This window comes from Prionailurus viverrinus, chromosome D2 (genome assembly GCF_022837055.1).
Source record: "Prionailurus viverrinus isolate Anna chromosome D2, UM_Priviv_1.0, whole genome shotgun sequence".
NCBI lineage: Eukaryota > Metazoa > Chordata > Mammalia > Carnivora > Felidae > Prionailurus > Prionailurus viverrinus.
Window position 1 is genome coordinate 21,667,610 of NC_062571.1, and position 25,525 is coordinate 21,693,134.

Here is a 25,525-nt window from a genome sequence, read left to right on the forward strand (position 1 = left end):
TCCTATTCCAAACAATATCTACATGGGACATACTTAAACTACAAAATTATTCCTTGTTTATCTGAAATTCAAATTTAGCTGGGCATCCAATATTTTTTCTGGCAGCTCCATGTCTTACAAAATATGGAGCCTAAAATTGTAGGCTTGAGGTTGATATGTTATGTCTCAGTCCCAAAGTGATATTTAACCATGTTTGATAAAGTTTGGATTGGCAATTCTTAGTTACCCAAAATGTCACTTCATTATGTTTCTGCTATCCAGACTTCCCAGCTTTGCTTCCAAGCTCCAAAACAGGCTGTCGAAGTCCCTGCTAAACTGTGTTCTTTGCCTAAAGAACACTCTGCTCTTGGATAAATATCACCAAGTACATAAGGATGTGAATTTGCATATCTGTGTGTATGCAGAAACTCAGCTTCCACATCTGACAATATCCAAATCGTCAAATCTACTTTCTATAGGAAGTATTATTTTTGGATGAGATTTTAAAATGCCTCTTAATCACAGAACCACAAGTTTAGCTGGCATAAGCCAAAGTCACTACATTCTTATGGCAAGAGTAAAACCATAATTATTCCTAAATAAAATAATAAAATTGTAAACTCTGAAGTTTCATTTGGCTATACAGAAAAAAAATCAATTACTAAACCTATCTTTTTCCTGATAATAATGAAGCAGGTGCTTAATTGAAGGGGTGCTTGTCTAAAATTCCAATTTCTGCTCAAAGCAATAACAGTATGTAAGTCCTTTGGTAATACTTCATTAACCTAATTAATGTTCTTCTTCTTCTAGTACTTGACATTAATAACAATACCTCAGTACTGTGAAGGACTAGAAGAGAAAAATACCAATTAACTTCTTGCTTGAGGTTATATGCTAGTTTGAGTAGAAGATGTGGAAGTCATTAGTGCTGCTGGCCAATAATTCATTCCTCACCCCCCCATTAGAATACATTATAGGATTGTACTTCCTAATCCCTTCTCTCATACATTTGTAGTTATGGGAGAAGCACATGACCAGTTCTGGCCAATTAGTAAAGAATGTAAATACTATATGCTGACTTAGGCCTGAAGCTTCTAATTATTGGTGCAGAACCCTCCAGGACTCTCTTTTCTCTCTGACTTTGAAACCAGCAATGGTCAAGACTATGATTGCTCCATTAGTCTGGGTCTTTAATTGACTGCCATGATCAGACACTTCCTGGTGACCAATGAGGATATGTAATGTGCAAAAAATGTTGTTTTTTTTTTTTAACTACTACCTAGTTTTGCTTAAACTGCTAAGGTTTTGAGCTGTTATTGCAGCATAGCACAGGCTGGTCTAACTCAGGGGAAATGCAATTTTTGAGGCTTTAGTGCATATAAAACATTTTATACACAATTTTTTATCCCCCTAAAACTTGTTGAGTGTTTAAGTTTAAATCATTATCACTCCTTATACTCAACAAACTCTTAAGGTAGGTTCAAAATATCATCTCTTCTTTACAGATGGAAAACAGACACTTAAAGAGCTGATCAGTAAACGCTTAAAGTCGTAGAGAAAGTAAGTGGCTGAGAAAGAATTTGAACCCATATCCATCTGGACCTATAGACCGTACTTTTCACTACCTCCCTATACCACCACTCAACTCTTTTGCTCTGGGATTTATTAAATAAAATTTCTACATAGTAGAGGGAGCAAGACTTGGAACTCCACAGAGGGCCAGCAGATGCCAATAAAGACAAAGATGTCCTATGGATGTTACTCTTCTTTCCATGCATTGGTAGGTCTTGACTATGGGCTGAATTTATAAAGCTATATAATGCTAAAAGCCATCTTTGGAACAATGTCATGAAAATCGGAAGTTCTTTAATTCAGAATTTATTTATGTATGCAAAAGATACAGAGGAAGAGACATAACAAGACAATTTTAAGAGCCATTCTATGTGGGAGCCATCTGCATACCCATAAATATTCCAGGCAGCATAAAAGTAGAGATCAGTTCTTGCCATTCTCTGCTGCTACACTCAAAAGAACCAATATCACCAATACCTTCTTCATTTTTTAAGGAGAATTTTGTAACGTCCATTATAGGTAAAATATCATTTAGCTAAAGGAGACCTGAGTTCTACAATGTCAAAGTTTCAAATTTTCCATTGCTTGTAAACTTGTCTCAAACCAGTTAGTTACATTGTTTTGAACACAAACTCCACCTGAGTGACATTTTTTTTTAACTTTTGAGATTTAATGCCCAGGCAAACAAGTCACATCACTTAGTTCTAAGATTCCTTCATGTCAGTATTTAAGCAGCATATTTGTATATTTCAAAAAAAAAGTAAAAGTTATTTTACAGACATTCCAGGTTCCTTCCTAAAAATATCTTTCTTCATCAACTCAATCATTTAACAACAGATTTGTTGTTAATTCAAAGAGGAGTATCAGACTCTAATACACTATGAGAAACCAAAAATCCAAGCATCAGCTCAGATGGTCTCACTTTGAAGGACTGAATATTTCAGATTTCTGTTCCCCTGAATCTCAGCAATTTTACTTAGAGGAGTAAAGGAGAACTTGGAAAACAAACCCAGAGGACTATCTTTCTTTATGACCAGTAAAGGACATTCCAAAAAATCCATAACAGGAATTGAAGTAAAACCTCCATGCTGCAGCTGCAACACCATGCAAGAAAGATAATGCAACACAAACTCATGAGTCAAAACAATTATCTGAGGCCCATTGTTAGGATCACAATGAATTCATCCTTTTGACACACTCTAAAAAGTAAGCCCTCAGAGGCATATTCAGAACTTAAGTCTTCCTTTCACTAAAAAGCAAGTGAAATTCTAGTTGAAGTTCATTTTAGCTTTCTGGTGCTCTCAATTTCAAAGTCAATCAGCTGTACTGGTTTTCTTGCTTTACAGTTTGCACTTACTTAGTGTTTCAGTAATATATTAAGAAAAATGTACATAAAGGAGAGCTATAATTTGAACAGAATCTTAGTTCCTTTGGGGGGGAAATGACTCAGAATTAACTATTGTCTCTTAATTTAGAGTCTAACACAGAAAGAATTAGAACTATACTCTCCAAAAGCAGAAATATAGTAAATACTTCGTAGTTAAGTTATTTTGCCTGAAAAGTGTTTAGGGGTTTTTCATTTCTGCAGAAACATTAAAATGCAAATTTCACAATCAGACCTGGATCCCTTTCCAGTCTCTTAACACATCTACTGGAGCCAAGTGGAGGAAACCTAATGCTGATGTACACCAGACGGAACAGCTGGTCTCCCCAGGAAGTGGATTAGCAGTATGATTGCAGTACACAGCTCACTGCAGAAAAGCTTGCTGTATAGCCTGCTAGTTTTTGTCTTCTGCTAAAATAGCCACCAGAGGGGAGGGCAGAAAGTTGGTGCATCGCCTGATGCCAGCTGGTAGGGAGTGAAGATGATAAGACTTATTCTACCAATGCTAAATCTACATGCCCTCTGGACAGTTATGAGGTCCAATACAGGAAGTTGGTTCTGTTAGTCAAGTCCAATCATCCCCAAATCAGGTTGTTAGGGATTAATATTATAGTAATATGGAATTCTTTTTAAGTTTTCACAAAATATTATAATAATCTATTACTATGTTTATTTTAATCAGTAGGAGAATGTCAATAAATATGGATTTTTATTAAATAGTGGGTTTACACATTTTTATTGAATAATAAGGGAAATGTGAATACTAGGAATTAATGTAAGACAAACGGTTCCAGAAAAAGGTAGATATTATACCAAGAACAGGGAAGACTGATCAAGACTGGTGGTCACACCCAATAAACAGAAAGTATGTGTGGAGGGAGCCTGATAATAAATCAACCCCAAAGTTTTCCAAGATGATGAATTACCCAGATATACTAAAAGGGAGAGATGAAACTTTCAGAGATCACTGTTATTCATAATGAGATATAAGGAACAACTACATTTTTTATTGAGATAAAAATTACCTATAACATTATCTTAGCTTTAAGTGTACAACATAATAATTCAATATATGTATACATTGTGAAATGATCACCACAATGTCAAGTTAACATCCATCAACACACATGGTGACCAATTTTTTTTCTTGTGATGAAGACTTTTGAGATCTACTCTCTTCACAACTTTCATAGTCACCATGCTATACACTACACCCCTAGGACTTATGTATTTTCTATCTGTAAGTCTATACTTTTTGACCACCTTCACCCATTTCATCTACCCCCCCTCATATTTTATGTAATATATCACAAAATATTACAGTATATGTAATCTATTGCCTTCAATCAGTTCTCCTCCCTAGAAAGAGTACTAAAGTACTTTGATAAGGAGTTTCTGCTTTAACACAAACTCACAAGTCCTATTTTAGCCTCAAGTGAATCATATCAATGAACTCTGGTATTAGCATCAATAAAAGCTGACCTTCCAGGAGACAAGTCATTAAATGGTTCCTTTCCAACCTATTCTTTTTCACAGCTCCCTGTTTAATGAAGACAGGGATAAACAAGCAGGAAGGAAAATTGCAATTGATCCTGGTTCAAATAAATAGTCTCCTTATTTCAAATATCTTAACTTCTTTGAGAACATTCTTGCATTGTCTTCCTGATTCCTGGACTTTTTTTGGACTAGCAAATATACTTAAAGCATTCTTCTTTTAAATCATTCATATATAGTGGGTGTAAAACTATAATCAATCATTCATACCTGCACAAAAAACCTCAGATTCTGTTATTTTACCCAGGGTTCCTCAGAGAAATGGCAAGCCAGGATTAAAGAAAGGTTGCTCATAGTGAGATTTGAATCTAATCCTCCAGAAGTAAAATTTCTGAATCTGACTTTGGGATTGATAAGAAAGGTACAAAAGATTAAAATTTCCAATGGCAACCCTCTGGCCCCTTCTCCCTTCCACATACCCCCATTCCCAACCTGGTTAGGATCAGATTGAAGATCCACTCTGGGGTGCTGAATACAAACTTTGTGACAAGAGAGCCCAAAATGGCAATAGGTAAACTCTTAAAATGGTGCCCTTCAGCTTCAAAGAGCGTTGTTTTTAAGTTCAAGAAGGGTGAGCTCACAGAATCTACACAGGTGTTTTTGGGAAATGGTGATCATAACAAACCAGTTAGAACTGTGTATTGATGGTGGCAACAAGCATTGGGAAGAATTTGAAGCATAAGCTTCAGTTCCCCCCAAACAAGTCCAGCTTTACAAACAGAACAGCTGTCTTTATCTCAGTGCATCTCTCTTAATGTTACATTTATCCTGTGATTGAAACTCTTATGAAATAGTTCTATCAACTTCTTATATCTTTGTTCAAGTCCACGTGGCATTTTGCCTGATGATATTAGCCAAGAACACTATAGTATTCTCAGGGATAACTGTAGTTATTATTTAAAATGCTGACTTGTTCACAGCTTTACTTCTTTCATTTGAATCTAGTGTCATCCAGGTTAATGGTTTTTGTTTTGTTTTATTGTAGAGGGAGGGAGAGAGAGAGAATCAGAGAGAGACAGAGAGAGACAGAGAGAGAAAACAAGTGAGGGAGGAGCCAAGGGGGAGAGAGAATGAGAATCTTAAGCAGGCTCCACGCTTAGCATGGAGCCCAATGTGGGGCTCAATCCCACGACTCTGAGATCATGACCTGAGCCAAAATCAAGAGTCAGAAGCTCAACCAACTGAACTACCCAGGTGCCCCCAGGCTAGTGGTTTTCAGAGGTGCACATTAGACTCTCCTATAGAGTTTAATAAAAGTGCAGATATACACAATTTACACCAGATTAATGAATATTTTACTTCACATTCTTGGCATGTTCTTTCAGGATTATTATATCTCCAGGTTTTTCCCTCTGTAAAAATTATGTTCATCTATTCTGTAAAATCATAAGTAAACACTCCGTGACTTCTTTAAAAATAGACTTACTCATTATCCTTTGAAACATCCTAATTTGGGGGCAATGATTTTATTATCTTGTTTTGCATGTCACATATATTCATTATTCTTATTATGAGCTCTCATCAGACTTTTCACATTTGAAAATGATTTGAAGAAAAATAATCACAACTATTTTCAGTTTCTGTCATCCATACATGCTTGTTTTGTTCAGATGCTTGCCTATAGCGTCTACTATCAGCACCAAGCCACAGTTTGTGTCTTCAACAAAGAATACTCTCAATACTACCATGGTAAAGGACCAGATGCTTCAAACAGTTGACATTTTCAAGAACAGGGTCTTGGGTACAGGAATCCGATGACACCAATGGGCTGAGTCAAGATATACAGAACTTGTCAAGAAGCTGACAGCTTTATGCTACTGCTAACGGAAGATCAATAAGAACAAAAATTAATTACATAAAACTGAATGGATTGAAAAGGTAAATTTTATTGTAGTTATTTTTGGAATATTGTTATCTTTTTTAATGTTTATTCATTTTTGAGAGAGAGCATGAGCAGGAGGAGGGGCAGAGAGAGAGGGCAACAGAGCATGTGAAGCCCAGCAGGCTCTGGGCTGACAGCAGTGAGACAGATGGGGGTCATGAACCATGAGATCATAACCTGACCTGAAGTCAGACACTCAACTGACTGAGCTACCCAGGGGTCCCACAATATTTTTATCTTAATGTTCTATTTACTGGATCTAAAAAAAAAGTCCTTTCTCTACTTCACCTTACAATTTAGTAGATTGTTTTATTAACCATATTTTATTATTTTCTGTTTTTTTGATGTACTGGCATCTAGAGCCTCACTCATGGGAAGTAAATGCCTCTTCTAGGGCTAGCCATTTCTTAGAACATATGAAATGACTTGCCCAGGAACAAGCCTTTCACATGCAAACTAGCCAATCCTGAGTCCATACTTGGAAACAACTCTTCTATCTGGCTCGCACACTCCAGAAGGCAATATTCCTCTGCCCTAATCATATGAACCAGGTACTAGAGAGCCCCTATACCTCACACTCTACTGAAATGATTCAAACTAGTCAATTCTAAGACTGCTCTTCCCTACCTCGCCTTGTTTTTCCCATGGAAACCACATAAAGGCCTCTGCCGTGCTTTCCACCTGCCCCTTCTACTTCCCAACTAACACTGGTGCCTTCCCTCTGTGGCCCTGCATGGCATAGCATGCCCCCTCTCAAGAACTAGGAGTAGGAATCTTTTCAAATGGCAGTCATCTCCTCATCTATTGGCCTCACCATACCTGAATAATAATAAATACAAACTATGTTTTAAAATCATTCTATTATGTAAACCAAAATAAAATATTTAAAAATGGTATCTGAGCTTCACTGACCTAAGAGTTCAGAAACTCACTCTGTATCCTCACTTTCAATTGCAATAGGGTTATTTCATATATTCAGTAATAATCTGTCTTCCTTTTTACCTGAATATAATTGAAAAAAATCTGTTATTCAACTAACATCTTGCCTGGAATGCTGTCTTGAGAATAATTTTCATTGAATCAGGAAAAAAAAAGGCCACTTTAAGGAAAAAATGTGATTTTACTTATGAAGCTTGTGCCTACAGAGTCTTCCTTGGATAAATGGCCTGTTATCTGGCTTACAGGGTCCAATCTTACATGTGGTAATGATGGTCACTTCCTGGCAAGGTAGCAACCTAATGTTATTTTGGGGACCTCAAGAAGAGAGAAATTTATCCAAGTGCATAGGTTGAAATATAATGGATGGAGTTTCTTGAACTTGTCTTCCTTGCCTTGGGATTGCAAATAATAGAGGCATTAATGAAATTCCCAGAGAAAAGTTAATTTTGTAGTTATTCAATAGTGAATGGCTTTAGATTTTGCAAAGCATACTTAAGAAGACCTATATGGTAAATTAACACTCTTGCTATGCCTATGTAATTACTCAGGCCAAACCTAATGAGACTAGCCTTATTTTGTGATTAAGAATAATCTTTCTTTGAGATTATATAAATTATAAATGACTTTGAAATTTAGTAGATACCCTGGCTAGCTCATCCATCTGGATAATTTTTGCTTTTGTCTATGAATAGGGTATTTTACAAGGCTATAGCCACAGAAGTGAACTTATAGATATTGACCATAATGCAAATAATTTCTCATGTCCAAGAGAAAGTAATTGATTACCACCCAATGGATATTATAAGTTTTGCTAATTTTGTGTCCATTTGTAAATTTATTTCTGTAATTCTCATCAGACTACAAATGTGTGATACTTTGCATTCTCTTTTGAACTGGTTGTAATATCTTACTGATTCCCTTATTAATTAATAATTTAAATAAAATCTTTGATACATCTTTATTTTATAGTTGTAAGAGAGTCATGATTATATTATTTTAAAATGTAACTTTCACAACTGATTGAGAACACACATTTCACAAAAAAAAGATGATACAATCATGTATACACCTCTCTTACCAGTTTTGAATCATTCAACAAATACTGACTACTGAATGCTATAGATCCAAAGATAGACAAGGACTGAATCACTGACCTTAAGAAACTTGCATCCTACAAGCTAACATTCACTCAACATTTATCTAGCTTCAGTGACCAATATTACAAAGCTTTAAGGCAGAAAAGAAAAATTACATTTAAAAAATTCTCCCCAAAGTAGTCTTTTCTAAGTAAGTAGTTACTGATTCGCAGCACAACATATCAGCATAAGAAAACAATTCCAGAGTGAAATCGCAGGTTTTATATAAAAATTAAGGTGTGAGTAGGATAAGGGATTAGGTAAATCACTAGATCTGGGAATATCTGTGTACCGCTTGTTAGCAACACTGTGCTTTTATGGAAAAGACCTTCCACTCAAGTTCTTCCAATTCTGTTTAGAGACATTATGTAATCCCTCTACTCCTTACTTTTTCCTTTACAGAAAAAGATAATAATACCCATTCCGTGGGATTGTGGTAAAACATGGTACATGCCTGGAACACAGTAAATACTGAAATACATGTTAGCTGATTTTATTAATAGTATTACTTATAGATTCAGTTTTTGCTCAATACTCAACCAGTGTTAATTCTCTGTACCCAAAGAAAATAGGAAGAATGAAATGTGTTTCAAATTTCTCCCAAAGATGAATGATCTAATATTATAAAAGTTCTCTTAGTAACTGGAGGGGGGAATCTCCTTGTGTGGGTAGAGATGTTAGGAATGAACTGGAAATTCTACCTGCACTCCAGGATTCCACTGCTGTACTAGCAGCAAAGACAATACAAGTATATCTCCAGATATCTTCCTGTGTATGAGCAATGGATTGGAATTGCATGCTCCATTAGCACCTTATTACAAGTGACAGCTATGCAATTTCTGCGAGCCAGATTATAGGATGACAAGAAAGAGAGCACTCTAGCAGAAATGGCTGGTTACCCAAAGCCCAAAGTGTCACAGGTGACCCTTGGTAGGAGATTCAAGATCAGAGCCTCCCTGAAACCCACCAGACTCTGCAGGCAGCCCTTTGGGTACCTGTATCCTCCCCAACACCACACTTCTAATCAGATTAGGTGCGTTCAGTAATAGACAGGGTCTCAAGTTTATGATAACTCAAATAGTATTTCACACTCACTTCTCTCTGAAAGTCAACTCAGTTTAAAATAATTACAACACAGCTTTATGAATGCAGAGGGTGTTTTCATTTTATTGCAAACTTAACTGACGCATTAAGAGGTCTTAATGCTAAGGAAGAAATTAGATAAAAATCACAAGACAAATAAGAAAATAACAAGGTCAAATAAAGTGTTCAGCTAAAGTTGTTCTAATAGGAAGATCACCTAGTGCCCATTTGGTATATAGGACTGGACTTAAAATTATTATATAATTAATCTATTATGCATAGAACCTCCCACATTATCTTTAAGACTTAAATGTTAACAAAAAAGCAAAGTTAATATTAATGAAGCACCTGTGCCCCCAAAACTACATTAGGTGCATTACAAGTATAATTTCATTAATTTCCTAGTAAGATTAAAGTAGATTATATTCATTTCATCTTTTTTTAAAAGCATCATAAATTATTTGTGGAGTTTTTAAGATTTAAAAACATCACATTCTTTGCTACATACCTCTACACTTAGAGAAAGTTTGAAAAAAATAGAAACTGTAAATTTATTACCCAAATCAAGTGCAAAAAATGCTTCGTTCATTCATTTAAACACATTGACCTCAAAGAACCAGATGCTATACACACATACAAACTGGCACATGCATGCACACTTGAATATTTATCCAAGGCTACTAAATTGCAGCCTAAAGTGAATGGCTCAGAGTAAACTTGGGACTTTTGCTGAGAAGAATCTCCAAATGCGGGGCAAGAGCTACATGACCTGGATAAGTGAAGATGGTAGGAGATCCTCCTCTACTCTCCCCTGCAAAGATTGCAGCATCTCCTCTGAACCTATGCCAAAGCCCAGTATTCAAGAGTATCAGTTTGAAAGGGCGCTAAATTATCAGCCTGCTCAGAGAACTGTGCTGGGTGGTTTGCGCACTGACACCTCAAGATGCCTCATCACCTCCTGAAAAATAAGGTGCTCACACAGCCTGCCAGAGTGTGGCAAAGGCCTGGAGGTACAGCCCACTACCTGACTTTCTCCGTGGCTCCTCCCGCTCTCTGCCTTGAGCAGGATCTTGGGCTTCCGGGACTTGAAGTTGCCCATGCTGGGTCGCAGCACGCCGTCCACCAGCAAGGTCTGCTCTACATGCTGCTGTGGCTCCCGAGAGGGTGGTGTGGGCTCCTCTAGGAGAGCCCCGGCTTCGGGGTAATTTTCTTTATTGTCTTCATCTCTAAAACAGGAAAGGCCCAATTTAGAAAGCACCCAAAAAAAGTATTAAACTGCTGCGGGAAAGCGAGGCTGGCATACTCATAGCTGCTCTATTTATATGGTATCTAGCAAAATGTTTAGAGTAGACTTAGTTTCACAGGAACAAGAACCGAAGAAATGTGAATTTCACTCTTTAGATCACTCCATCGTCTCTTCTAATCTTTGCTAGTGAATACATTTTTTTTTGTTTGTAGTTGTGACTTTGTGCATACGATCACATCTGTTTTTAATTTTCCACTTCAAGATGCTTTCATGTATATATTTTTTTCTCTCACAATAATGTGAGATTCAGGTTAGAGATCATCATCCCAGTTTTATAGAGTAAGACTGTAAACCTCAGAGATTAAATGAAGTGCTTAACAGAAGGGTTAATTCACCCAGACCCAGAGTGGTAGCTAGGTCTTCAGACTCTCCTGCATATATGTCTTTGATTTAAGGCATGCTATTTCCTCTTCCCTGGCATGTTTGTAATCATCTCCCTACAGTTTTCAAAGGCCTCTAGAAGTTTAACAGGGTCTACTTTGATAGGAAACATGCTACTTGAAAAAAATATAAAACAAGGGCCAAATTTTACCCAAGCAAACCATCTGACAACACCCTCAGTGCACACTCGAAGATCCTGTTGTCAGGCTTTCATCAGTGAGGAATTGCTGGAGGTGACTGAATGAGCTGGCGTTACCTCCATACATTTAGTGCCAGGGTGGCATTTTAATTTTCACTAAGCAAGCAAATTCATACAGTATCACCCCACTGTTTCAATTTCCTCCAAAGGAGTGACATAACACTTTTATTTGAAGTCATTAATCCTTCTTAAATCTAGATGCATTTCATATTCTTATTTTGCTAAGAATCCAGGGATATAACCAAATGGGGCATTCACTTTATACAATCAATATCCTCAACCTCAATCCACTGGCGATCATTTGGTACTAGATCATGCAATTCTCTAGGAGTGACCACTTCCCGCAGGTGCTGTTTTTCTCTCCTGCTCCCTGATTGGAGAACCCATAAAAGAGATTTTGACAAGGTCAGTTAGGAAGCAATTCCTCATGGTTCAAGGATACCTAAAGCCAAAAAACAAGACCAGCAAACAAAGGATTTCTGTGTCCCTGTTCAAGATGCCTTTTCACAAGTAAAAGAGAGATTAAATTCACAGAACTGATATTGAAAGGATGAACTCCAGTTAGCCTCTGGGAAAAGATCAAAGCAAACATCAGGATAGGAAGTCTGGCGCATGATCAGGGTGTAGTCAGGCAAGGCGTGGAAATAAAACTATGTCAAACAGTTCATCTTAAGCCTCAGAACAAACTTCATAATGCCTGATAAAGGAGAACCCAACAAGTGAAACAATTTTTCAGTATTAGTAACTGAAAAAAAAAATTACAAGTCAGTGCCAATGACACTGGTTAATATTTTCCCTTAAGATCGGCTACAATTTAAAAAATTCTAACTCACTAATGGATTTAGAAAGTGATGTGAAACCATGAGTTGGAATTGTACTGGTTCATTTGAAATTTCTATCACTGGAAACAAAGAATGTTCATTCATGCACTCTGTGTTCCCCCGTGAGAAACAAAAGGAATGGCTGTCTTTACAGTAAACCTAAATGGGTCCTCATTCAAGGAAAATTCTAGAATATTCAAGAATAAGTGGGAAAATGTCAGTTTTCAAATCTAAAATTACTCTTTTGATACACTTATTCCTAAAATAATACCTGGACTTCATTTTTACATATTTTCAAGGTGCCCCCAATTTATAAAATCATCTTGTTTACCTCCTTGACTTGAAAAACAAGGAACATGGTCAGGGGGAGCTAAAAGTATCTTTCTTTCATTACACAAACTTAGAACCTAAATACAAAAGTCATCTTTAGAAATGTCTTTCTAACCTGTTAATGGTTCCTCAGAACCTCCAAAACAGGAAAGTACAAGTTATGTAATTTATGCCACTACTTATTGGAATCATTCATAACTGAGAATGAACAACTAAGTGGTGTTCTGAAAAGAATAAGAGTCTGAAAGATCCTCCCACATATTAGTTGTGTCACCTGGTCCACAGCGTGTCACCTCTCTGGTCCTCATCCTAAGATGGATGTCTCTCCACCTTGCAAAGACAAGACAGTCCCTATGAAATACCTGCCATAGGAAGTTGGCTCAAGGCCACAGCCCAATAAATGGGAGCTATTGTTATGCTCACAGGGCTTTAGCCAAATGGTTATTTGTAAAGAAAAAACTGAGTGCCCTTTTTAGTCTCTCCAATACCTCCAGGATAAATTCCAAACTCCTTAGCAAGGTACATAAACCCTTTGAAATCCATCTTTGTTTATCTCTGGAGCTTCAGTTCTTACCACTCCTGGCCTCCTCACTCCCACAGGCTCTCAAGACTCCTGCCATCCTGAACTGCCTGCTATTCCTACGACCCTCTGTTGGTTTTCCAGTAAGTTGCTCCCTCTGCTTGGTGGCATCCTCTTTTTCTTGGCCTTATATCACACACACACACACACACACACACACACACACACGTCATGTGCTGTTGTAATTTTCTTTAGGAATCCATCCCAGAAACCTCTCTGGGCTATTTGGTCCTTCTAAATGAATCCTCTGTCCACGCTAGTAAAATGTACTTAATGCACTGTAGCATCATCATCTATATTGACTGGTTTCTGGCACAAAAAAATAGGCCTTCAACAATTGTTTGTTATCTAACAAATGGACTTGAGAGTCAGAGAGACCTGAGTCCAAATTCTGCTTCATGGTAACTATGTTAGCTTGGATGAGCTATAATCCCTCTGAGCTTCAGTTTCCCTACTACAAGATAAAGAGAGAAACATCAGCCTCCTTTCGGTTGTTTGGATTAAATAATAAAATGTACATGAAAGTGCTCTGAACAAGCAAATATGGAAGAAAGTTAACTGTGAAGGTTTTGCCATACCATGAACCCCTTGATGACCAGGACCATACTCCAAACATTTGATGACATGTTTGGTGAATAAATCTATAATCTCTTCCACAGGCTCTATGATGGGAACATTGAGATGGTATAATCAATATTTAATTCAGTAAGCATTTAATTAGCATTCCCCATATGAAGGCACTGCCTGGGTACTAAGGGGAGCATCCCAAAACTGGACAAGACAAAACTTCCTTTAAGAACTGATAGTTTATTGGAAGAACTTACACACAAGAACAAGTGACTGTAATTCAAAGAGGAAACAAAGGAGCCTAGACCCAAATGATTTCTGTCCTTCATAATTAAGAACCAGGCAATTGTGGGTCATACCTGAGACTGGAGCAATCAGTCTGATCTTCATGTAGGGAGACTGTGTCTTCGTCACACCTGGAGAGAAGGAACAAAACCACATCAGATCCAGCAGTCTGTAGCAGCAGAAGCAGCAAGAGTCTAAATTATCTTCGATTAGTTCGGTAAACTAAAAAATAGAACAACCCTCACCACTCTCTCTCTCTCAAACTAGCTCCAATTCCCAGCATGTGTACCAGGTAATGACACCAATGTTGTCATATGTGATCATACCTCAGAACTAGAGGTAACACTCCTTTATGATCCACTGCTCTGAATCACCTAAACTAACAAGATTTTGGCAAGGACTGAAGTGTTCAAAGCACTCGAGGGACATCTAACACCAAGATTGGTGGATTATTCTTGGCTCAAATGCACTGTCTGCCTCTTGAAATTTCCTCTGCCTCAGGCAATCATAAACCACATCAGCTTCCATTTGGCTTCCTTCATTGGCCTCCAGACTTTCTCAGTCCCCTTCCTTATCACAAAACTTCTGGAATAACCTGGTGAAAAATTCGTGGCTCCTCTAAATGAAAAGTCTTCTGTGTTCAACACTTCCTGAGGGAATCTAAAGCAAGACCACTCTCTCACTCTAGTGTAGGAGGGAGCCTTTGTTCCTGTTCTCAGCCCTTCTTATCCCACTCCAGCCTGGAATGCTTTTCCATCTCCAACTCCTACTTATCCTTCACTTGCCCAAATGAAGTCTTATGAGCTCCATGAACCAAGTTCACCCACAGGCCACATTCCTACTTTAACCTTGATACATAAATGTTTACTCTTCATTCTGAGGTTTGGGTAACCAACTGTATCTTGCCTCACACTGCTCTGTAATTCCTTCATACCTCTGAGCTCTTTTAATTAGTTATTAATTCCTTGAGAAGAAATGATATTTTTTTCTAGATAAACCGCCACAGTGCCCACAGTGTTACCCCAAAGTAGGCATGCAATACATGTTTGAATACAATCATTAGCTCTGGCCCCTCAGCAAGACTGGAAATAATTTAACAAGCATTTATGGAACATTTGCTATCTTTCAGGTACTTATTAGGCTTTGGAGGTGTGCTTCTCAAACTCTTTGGGATTTAGGACTAACCAGTTTGTTTTCTATTTCCAATCCACTATGGTAGTTTGGTAAAAATGCCACAGGGATGCCAAATTCCCATAAAATATTAAATTCTTACTCCCTATTTCTGTACTTTCCTTGTCTCAGACAAGTTACAAACAATTTTGGGGCCCATACTTTTAGTAGCACTACTTCTAAAGGACACAAAGTTGAAAAGTCCTCCACCCTGCTCTGAGAGATTCACAATGTAATGAGTAGACAAAAATAAATAAATACATACATATGTAATATCACCATAATATAATAATAATATTCATACTTTATGAAATCACTTATAATTTTTAAATATTCCTTGCTTGCAATGGTATATAACTTGTCCACAGAACAAATTGATGAATCCCTCACAATCCCTTTTAAATTATGGGTTTTTTTTTTAAATGAGTTAAAACAAAGGCTACATAGATTCTAACTCTCTCTGCCTGTTGAAATATTTTATTCCTATTGGCAGTTCAGTTAAAAAGAAAAATCGGTCGACTTAATACAATGCTCTTCTTAACAAAATAATTAAATTTTCTTGCTTTCTCATGTTTTTGACTGTCAGTAAGCCACTCTATCCATCTCATGTAAACAACAATTGAATTCATAAGCATTGCCTTATTCTCCTCCATCAGAGACATTCACTTTAATAGATCATCTAAGCTTTGTAATTTGAATGAAAAATGTTTCCCAATGAAAGTAATATTGCAAAGTAGAAAAACCAGTGACAAACAGAAACCTAGAATTTTTGCTTCCAAAGAACTAAGGTTCAATTGGAGTTTTAACCCTAGAGCTCAACAATACCTATTGTTTGGGAATTTGGCAAGAACATATTTTTCTCCCCCTCACTTGATTTACTAACTTTTCTTTTCAAAGTATAATTAGGTAAAAATGGAAACTCAGCACCAGAACATACAAAGTTGCACAAGCTTTTTTAAGTATGAGGCCAGATCCTGATTAGCTGATCCAATTTTAAGGCCTATTGAATGATTTCAGTAGCCCCTCAAGGAAACACAATTCCTAGGTCACAGATGCAGCAATGAAATAGATCTGTGTACTGGCTTACACGAACACATATACAAGCTTTTTAGTCCAGTTGGATTTTACATTTGCTTCGATGAAGACCATTAAGTTTTATTGAATTAACATCTCCTTTGTGACTCTTCTGATGATTCCTTGAGCAGGAGCCCCCTGTACAATGTTGAACCAACTGTAAAACTGGATTCCACAGTGGAACCCATATCCAGATATCCCCATTCCTGTAAGAAAACCAGCTCAGACTAAGTACCCTACTGGTCTTGGGCATGGCATTTTCTTACTATATTATAGCTCCACTACAGAAATTTAAAGACCAGTCACTTTAATGATCTCCTTAAATATTCAAAACTTGGCATCTTCTACGTGCAATGCTTTTCAAAATGTAAACTGTGACCTATTAGTAGGTCTTGAAATTAGATAGCAGCTACCAGCATGCTGTTATTGTTGTTAGAGAAATAGAATACAACATAGCAGTATCATAAGGTTTAAGTGTTATTTCACAGAACTTATTTAAATAAGTCATGTATATATGTGTGTGCTGGATTGCGTTATAAAATGTTTTTCTTGGGGCACTTGGATGGCTCAGTCAGTTGAGCATCCAGATTCTTGATTTTGGCTAAGGTCATGTTCTCAAGGTCGTGAGATCTCTCTTATGAGAATCATAAGATTCTCTCTCTCTCTCTCTCTCTCTCTCTGCCCCTCCCCTGCTCATTCTCTCTCTCTGTCTCTGTCTTTCTCTTAATAAAATAAAATAAAATAAAATAATAAAATAAAATAAAATAAAATAAAATAAAATAAAATGTTTTTCTTACTACTCTTTGTAGTTAAAAAAAATGTGAGTAGCACCTCTATTAAATGACTTCCTTTGAAGTCTCATCAACTAGGGTCTAAGTCCCCGAGTTCTTGATTTGTTGTTACCCAGACAATATATGGATAATTTGTCCTTGCAATCACTTATTTGTGAAATGCTCAGGGTTGTTACCTTTTTTCCTCTCGGAGTTTTATTCCCTCTATCAATCACAAACAAGAAAATCTTATGTGGGACTTTACCTTCACCGCTTACCTTCTTTTTCATAGCATCTCAGCTAAGCCTGCCAATGCAATCAGGTAAGGGCCACCTTCACACAAGAGGTGAAGGAATTGCCCAAGTCCAATGTGGAAGGCAATGGTCCCTGTGGTATTTCTGCTCCACCATACTGAGCCTACCAAATAGTCTCTTTAGTTTATATTCCAGAGTCTCGCAAAAGAAGGAGAATGACTTGTTTCTTAGAATAATGGTGGGGAAAGAAGTGCCCATGAGAGGTTCTTTTTATTGACTTGGGGTAAATGAGAAGAGAGGCCTCAGATTGGTTATTAGATAAAATGTGGTTGTGCCAAGAAGGAGACTCCCATTCATGCAGTAGTCCTGTGTTCCCTGAGAGCAAAGGTGCAGAGGTGCAGCCTGAAATCCTATGGGATTTCTCAGTGTGTCTCCAGAACCATTTGCATTAGCATTCTTTGGGATCCTGATTAAAAGGGCAGGCTTGGGCCCTACTAGCACCTCAGTGTCACTAGATAGGCTAGCTCCCTGAAGGTGAGGCCCAGGAATGTGAATTTTCAAACCAGACTGCCTTCTCAAACACACACAAACATAACTAACACTGACTTAAAAGTTTACAAAGCCCATCACTGGGCTGACACCAATCGTAGGTTCCCATTTTGGGATAAAGTCTGGGAAACTGAATCTTGTACATGTTTCTTTTTTTAAAATTTTTTTAACGTTTATTTATTTTTGAGACAGAGAGAGACAGAGCATGAATGGGGGAGGGTCAGAGAGAGGGAGACACAGAATTGAAACAGGCTCCAGGCTCTGAGCTGTCAGCACAGAGCCCGACGCAGGGTTCGAACTCACAGACTGCGAGATCATGACCTGAGCTGAAGTCGGCTGCTTAACCGACTGAGCCACCCAGGCTCCCCTCTTGTACATGTTTCAATGTCCTTCCCCAGTTCATACTGATGATCAGTTTTGAGAACCACTATTTCAGATGATAACTAATTCATTGCAGAATGCATTTGCTGGCCAGGCTTCATTTCATATAGCAACGTAGCCAGAGCAACATAGGAAATGACCATGGAAAAATAGATAAAAGGACCCTGCAGATACAGAAGGGAAGTCCAAGGCCATTCTGATCTTGGAAGAATTTGGGTATAAAAAGAAACTGAATTGGTTCAGAACTGCACAAACAGTGCCAGGCCTGGTAAAAAACCGAGACGAGAATAAAATCTGTCCCTAAGTCCCTCCCAATTTCCCTTCCCTTTGACTCTTAAGAGACCCCCGGGAGGCCAAGCTCACCCCTACTAGGCTAGACTACCTGATAACATAAATTATATTAAAGTGTTACTGACAACTTGAATCTGCCTGCCAGGGGCACAGACTTTTTAATTTCCATTTTAATAAGGGTCACCACCAGAGGCCTTCATGCAAAAAAAATCATCTCTGGGTGCAATTTCAGATACAAAAAAAAAAGTGAGTGTGGGTAGAAGGAAGTAGGAGGGATAGGGGCAGGAGGGAAGCAAGTTTGTATGTATCCAGAACATACAAGGAGACAAGTGCCTCCTCTCTGTATGTTAAGACCACTCCCAAATATTTACTGAGCACCTGTTACATCTAATTCTCAGGATAGCGATCCTGGTCCTGTTGGCTTTGGGGTAATGCCAAAAAACCAAGGAAAATGTTTTGTATTCCTGATGAGAGGAGAAAATGTTACACTAGACAATAACTAGTTTTCAGTGACCCTACTTTGTGCTGTGTGACACCTATGAAGCTTTTGGTATTTTTAAATATACTCCTTTCATTTTTAGATTAGCCAGATGGCATTCCAATTGTCACTCAGGGCCTTATAAAATAAATCACTGTCACCTCTCTGAAAACAACAACAGGATCTTATGCAATCAGAACTCCTTGAGGAGTATCCAAAGAAAAAGTACCAGACTTTTCCCACAGTTAAGTGTAAAACCTTTTTTAAAAAAATGTCCATGTGAAATCTGGAACTGAGTATCTCATTTTGAAGCCCCTATGTCTGAGGCTGACTCTAGGGATTCAGCCACACAGGGCTCCCAAGAATCAGGCACAGAAAGCACTTGGTGCCTATAAGCACAGCAAAGGGAGGAGAGCACCACCTGTGAACCTGAACCAGGAAGTCACGGCCTATCTTTGGCGTGCATACCTCAGCACACGTTCCCTCCTCCTCTCTCCGGCTTTTAGAAAACCAAAGTTGCAGCAATCTCATTAACAGATGCTGGCCCCAGTGAGTATTTTATATGGCATCTTGTAAAGTCAATCCTGGATTGTTGTTTTTTTAAGTAACTCCAGTTAAGTGAGCCCAAAGCTTGACAATAAGAGAGCAGCATATCCAAACGCAGAAACAAAAGATGTGGGAAACCATGGGACCTGGGAAGTCCTGTAGAATCTTACCCTTCCATCACCAAGTCATTATGACTGTGGTAAAACTTGACACTCATGTATCTATTCCCACATTTATTTGCCTTTTAGGAAATTTTAGCAAACAGTTCCAGAGTTACTGGGCTTTTCTATATCAAACCTGCAGCATTTTTTAAACATAGGTGAGTATACAGCCTTATACATCCCTTTTTCCTGAACAGCTGCTGAGTGACTTTACCAAAAGGTCCCAGAAGTAAACATCATGAGTTAGCCTAGAAAGACTGCTAAATGCAGTGTAGATACTTCATATACATGTATATATGTAAATGTTATGCAAATTACATATAATATTAGTATAACATACTACCTACTAATTTGTAACATATATGTATAGGATATATGTATGTATATGTATATGTATATATGTATAATATTAGGAAAACATCCTATTAGGAAGGGATGACAAGAATTAAAACCATGAACTATATCTAATAAAAAATACTATGACTGCTGGCCTTGAGTAAAATACTATACTCCTTCATTCCATGTTTAAATTATGTTAGTTGCCCCGATCAGCAGCTTTAGCCATAGGACAAGATGGTTTATTCCTCCTATAGCCACATCTTTGAGGTCAGAAGACAAAAAATGACAAAGGGCACACAGAAAAGTTCACTGTGTCTTAAAAATCTGTAGACAAGAGAGGGTAAAAATAAGTTTAACCTGTTTACCACATGCTAGAATTCAACTCAAGTCATTTCACATCTATCTTCTATTTGTTGTAAATGTATACAGCATGCTCCGTGAAAACTGACACCAATGTTGGCAAAATAAAACAAAGCTTCCTTTTGACATGTCAAATACATTTTTTTTTAATTTGAGCTCCAAGAATACATATCTTAGAGCACTGAGCTCCTGCAAGCAATTAGCTTGTTATGATACCTCCCCCCCCATAGCTGCTAAAAGGCTGATTTCAACCTGTAAAGATTTCTGGGCCCCATCATCAGTCAGCACCTCTCCCGGTCTTCAGAGCCCAGATTACAAGAGACAATGCATCTAATACGAAAAGCGGCGGGGGACGGTGGAAGATACCTTCACGATAGTTGCTTCCAGAGAAAGGCATGCAAGTGTTATTTTAACAGCAAGAATCACTTACTCTGTTACAGCGGTGCTGCTGAAGGAATTATCCTGAAGGCTGAAACAGAAACAAGAAAACATCAGCCAAGTCCGGCCGGGGAGCCGTCTCCCTGATTGCTCTCCGGGAGTTAGAGCACACACACAAACATGGCATTGCAAGGCAAGTCTCAGGGCTCGCCCGGCACGCTCGCTCTACCTTGGGCTGCTGTCTGCACATGCTCGTAACGACACCCCCAGCTGGGGCCCAGCCGCACGGGCGAACCACAAAGCCCAGCAGCCCGCGAGGCTGTGGGGACAGAGCTGGGCGGGGCGCGGTGGCGGAGCTGGCCCTGGGCCCCGGGCCCCCCAGGATCCGCGCAAAGAGTGCCTGGAGAGTTATCGGACCTCAACCTCGCCGACCCCGCACCTCGTTTAGTCCAGGCCTCTGGGTGCCAGCCACCCCGGGGCTGGCAGTGGGAAAGCCCAGCCGTTTCTGCCTAGGTGCTGAAATCGCTGGGGGACTTGCTTTCTTCCAGACGTCTCCTGCCAATTTTACAGAGCTACCCCCTCTAGGGATGGAGGCTCGCAGAAATTCATCCGTCAGGAGGGAACGACGATGGAGAAGAGGACATAGCTGTTGTTTTTGCTGTGTGTGTGTGTGTGTGTTGCTTTTTATTGCCCTGCATTTGAAGGAGGGCTCACTGCATCACACCCGCTTGGTCTGCACTGTCATTTCAGTCTCAGAGAGGAAGCGCCCAGCTTCTTGGGGACAGGGCTATGAATGAACCCACGCAGGGCCAGTGGAGAATTTATTCCAGGAGGTACTGGGGACTGGAGGGCCGTGCAAGGGGTGGGATGTGCTGTGCCCAGAGTAGCCCGTCTGAGTGCCACTCCCAAGCACCCTTACAAAGGGCGAGAGATGGAATCCACAAATGCCATCCATTTTTAAATAAAGGCAGCCCTGTTGGGGGAAGGGAAGGCTGTCAGGCCTCCATTTGCTTCATTCCCCTGGGAATATTTGTCCTGCCCTCTTTCCATTGTTCTTTTCTCCTGCCAACTTGACCTTGATATGAAATGAACAGTCATCTGTGAAAGATTCTTATTTTGATTTTTGAATTAAGTAAATTCCCCAGCCACCCCCCCCTTTAACCTCTCCACTCGCAGAAGCAGCTGAGATGGTATGTTTTAAATATGGTATTTATGGTATGTTCAAACTATAGCAGGCGATGAGTTAATTTATAACACAACAAAAACCTCAAATTTTTACTTTTGGTTAATTAGAAAAATTACCCAAAATTTGGTAATAAGGGGGAAGAGCATTATCTTTCAGTATCACACTGAGACTTTGTTTTACAGGTCCACCCAAGGACTACTTAATTCTCTAGGAAAATGTACTTGTGTGTGCCGTTGCTGTTCACTATTGGTTAGACCTCAGATGCTGGAGTTTCCTGTTAAGTTGTACATTTTGTCCAATCTGTCCAGAGGAAAAGATAACCTAAATGTTTATGGTATTATTGCATTGTGCAACTTTAACCACTTTTGTATCTCACCTAACAATCATATAGAATATTCTGCTACATGCCTGTAAATATTCAAATACTCTTGGTTTCAAAGGCACCACACTCTTACAGGTTCCTTTATTAATAAATTAATAGATTTCTGATGTGTGCCTATGCTTGTATGAGTGTCATGTTTTTAACTTTTATTATACTTTGAAAAATCAAAATTCAGTTTTCCAAGAAAAACAGGTTTCATTAAGGTCCTTTGCAATTTTCTTTTCCTCACTTCAAATATTTGAAAAAGTAGCTGAATAAAAGCCCAATATGGTCTTAGACCTGAACTCTACAGACTATAAGAAGTTTAGAAATATTCATCTCAAACAATATATATATGTTCCTTAATCACCTACTGCCTCATATGAGCTATGTTCAGGAGTGTTAGACATGAACTATTATATATATATATATATATACATATATATATGTATATATATATATACACATATATATATGTATATATATATACATATATATATATACACACATATACATATACATATATATATACTCATTATTTAGTTGCCACAAACTGAGATCTATTCTTTCCATTCTATTGAGACCAATAAAGGCAATTCTATATTCCACATTCTTGGCCCTAAAGATTTAAAGGTTGCCAGTGTTCAGAAACCCCTTTTACTCATTGTCTATGGTGCTGATTGTTAACGTTCTAATGCAGAGAAAGATCATACTTTTCTCATTTTAGCATTCCCAGTGATCCATTTGAAATGAGAAAACTCTATGCTTTTCAACTTTGAAACAGGACTTGGACAATATGAAATAATGTGAGCCTTTTGCAAATAACATAAAACAACAATTGTGTAAAATAAGTTCAAGTATTCATTAATGTCCACAGAAAAGAAATCAGAAATCTCATCAGGTCATGAATAAAATGTACCAAAATTATATTTTAGGTGGTACACTTACACAATGAAAACAATTTGTTGATATAGTTGATTATGGTTAAAAAAACAAAAATGTCCCAGGAAAAATAAAATCCTCTTATGTGGACTATATAAGAAAATCAATCACTCATTTTTTACTTCTGAATCAGTTCTTCTAACTTACTAGTTTTTACCTTAAGTCAGGTGTAGAAGTTATTTTTATAATATCTGGGGCTTTGTTTTGTTTTAATATTCTGTATTATCCAACTGGAATAGAGCAATACTGATGAATAATCATATACCATCTGGTTATTCTGGAGACCCTGTGTGACAAGACAGCAGTTTAAGATGAGTTCAAAAAGAGAAGCAGAAAACGAATACTGGCATTCTGGAAAAAGGTAACTTCTAGACCTGTGTTTCCCAAAGCGACCTCAGTGGAATTCCAGTTTCCCAGATGATCCAAGAAAAGGAAGAGAGCTACATCGTCAAAATTAAGTTTTTGAAAAGGTGTGCAAGCTGACCCTTGAGCAACAAGGGTTTGAACTGTGTGGGTCCACTTATGTATAGATTTTAAAAAAATTTTTTAAAGTTTATTCATTTTTGAGAGAGAGAGAGAGAGAGAGAGAGAGTAAGCATGAGGGAGGGAGGGGCAGAGAGAGAAGGAGACACAGAATCTGAAGCAGGCTCCAGGCTCTGAGCTGTCAGCACAGAGCCCGATGTGGGGCTCGAACCCACAAACTGAGAGATCATGACCTGAGCTGACATCGGACACTCAACCAACTGAGCCACCCAGGTGCCCCGTACAGGTTTTTTTTCAAAATAAATACAATACGGTATTGTAAATGTATTTTCTCTTCCTTATGATTTTCTTAATAACATACTCTTTTTCTAGCTTGCTTTGTTATAGAAATGTAGTATGTAATACATATAACATACAAAATACATGTTAGTTGACTATCTTATCAGTAAGGCCTCCAATCAACAGTAGGCTATTAGTAAAGTTTTGGAAAGTCAAAAGTTGTATGTGGATTATCAGCTGTGTGGAGGTCAGTGCTCCTAACCCACACATTGTTCAAGGGTCAACTGTGTATTATATATTCACAATGCACATTAGGCAGCAAAAAAAGTATTTCTTTTTTTTTTTTCATTACTTTTTATCCTGTGGTTTTTTTTTAAGTTTTTATTTAAATTCCAGTTAGTTAACATATGGTGTTATATTAATTTCAGGTGTACAATATAATGATTCAACAATTCCATACATCACCCAGTGTTCATCACAAGTGCAGTCCTTAATCCACGTCACCTATTTAACCCATCCTCCCAAACTGCCCTGTGGTAACCATCAGTTCATTCTCTATAGTTAAGAGCATGTTTCTTTTTTTTTTTTTTTAATTTTTTTTCAACGTTTTTTTATTTATTTTTGGGACAGAGAGAGACAGAGCATGAACAGGAGAGGGGCAGAGAGAGGGAGACACAGAATCGGAAACAGGCTCCAGGCTCCGAGCCATCAGCCCAGAGCCCGACGCGGGGCTCGAACTCACGGACCGCGAGATCGTGACCTGGCTGAAGTCGGACGCTTAACCGACTGCGCCACCCAGGCGCCCCAAGAGCATGTTTCTTGATTTGCCTTTGTCTTTTTTTCCCTTTACTCATTTGTTTTGTTTCTTAAATTCCACATATGAGTGAAACTGTATGGCATAATAAATCTGATTCACTTATTTCACTTAGCATAATACTCTCTACCTCTATCCACATCATTGCAAATGTCAAGATTTCATTCTTTTTTATGGCTGAATAATATTGCATTGTATATCTATTACCACATCTTCTTTATTCATTCGTCAGTTGATGGGCACTTGTGGTGTGTCCATAATTTGGCTATTGTAGTTAATGGTCCTATAAACATTGGGGTGAATACATCCCCTTGAATTAGTATTTGTGTGTTCTGTAGGTAAATACCTAGTAGTGCAATTGCTGGATCATAGGGTAGTTCTATTTTTAACTTTTTGAGGAACCTCCATACTGTTTTCCAGTGACTCCACCAGTTTGCAAAAAAAAAAAAAAAAAAAGTATTTCATCATTTTTTAACCAATGTTTTTCTTTTTTTTAAGTTTTTTTTAAAGTTTTTATTTATTTTGATAGAGCGAGAGAGAGACAGAGCGAGAGAGAGCAAGTAGGGGAGGGACAGAGAGAGAGAGAAAGAGCGAGAGAATCCCAAGCAGGCTCTGCACTGTCAGCACGGAGCCCAATGTGAGGCTTGAACTCATGAACAATGAGATCATGACCTGAGCTGAAGTTGGACGTTCAACCAGCTGAGCCACCCA

The 25,525-nt window shown here is 38.2% G+C and overlaps 1 protein-coding gene across 6 annotated transcripts in view; it reads right to left on the minus strand.

The window, feature by feature from the left end:
- The window catches only part of FAM13C (family with sequence similarity 13 member C), a 156,929-nt gene extending 135,527 nt beyond the window's left edge, over positions 1-21,402 (minus strand). For 4 of the 6 annotated variants that reach the window (XM_047826202.1, XM_047826201.1, XM_047826197.1 and 1 more), the window contains exons 1-3: positions 20,802-20,968; positions 14,073-14,129; positions 10,554-10,755 (exon numbers count right to left, since the gene is read on the minus strand). In XM_047826202.1, the coding sequence (XP_047682158.1) occupies positions 10,554-10,755; positions 14,073-14,129; positions 20,802-20,863 (321 nt within the window). In that variant the 5' untranslated portion in view covers positions 20,864-20,968. The other 2 variants (XM_047826200.1, XM_047826199.1) reach the window with 2 other exon arrangements.
- Positions 21,403-25,525: the final 4,123 nt, after the last annotated feature.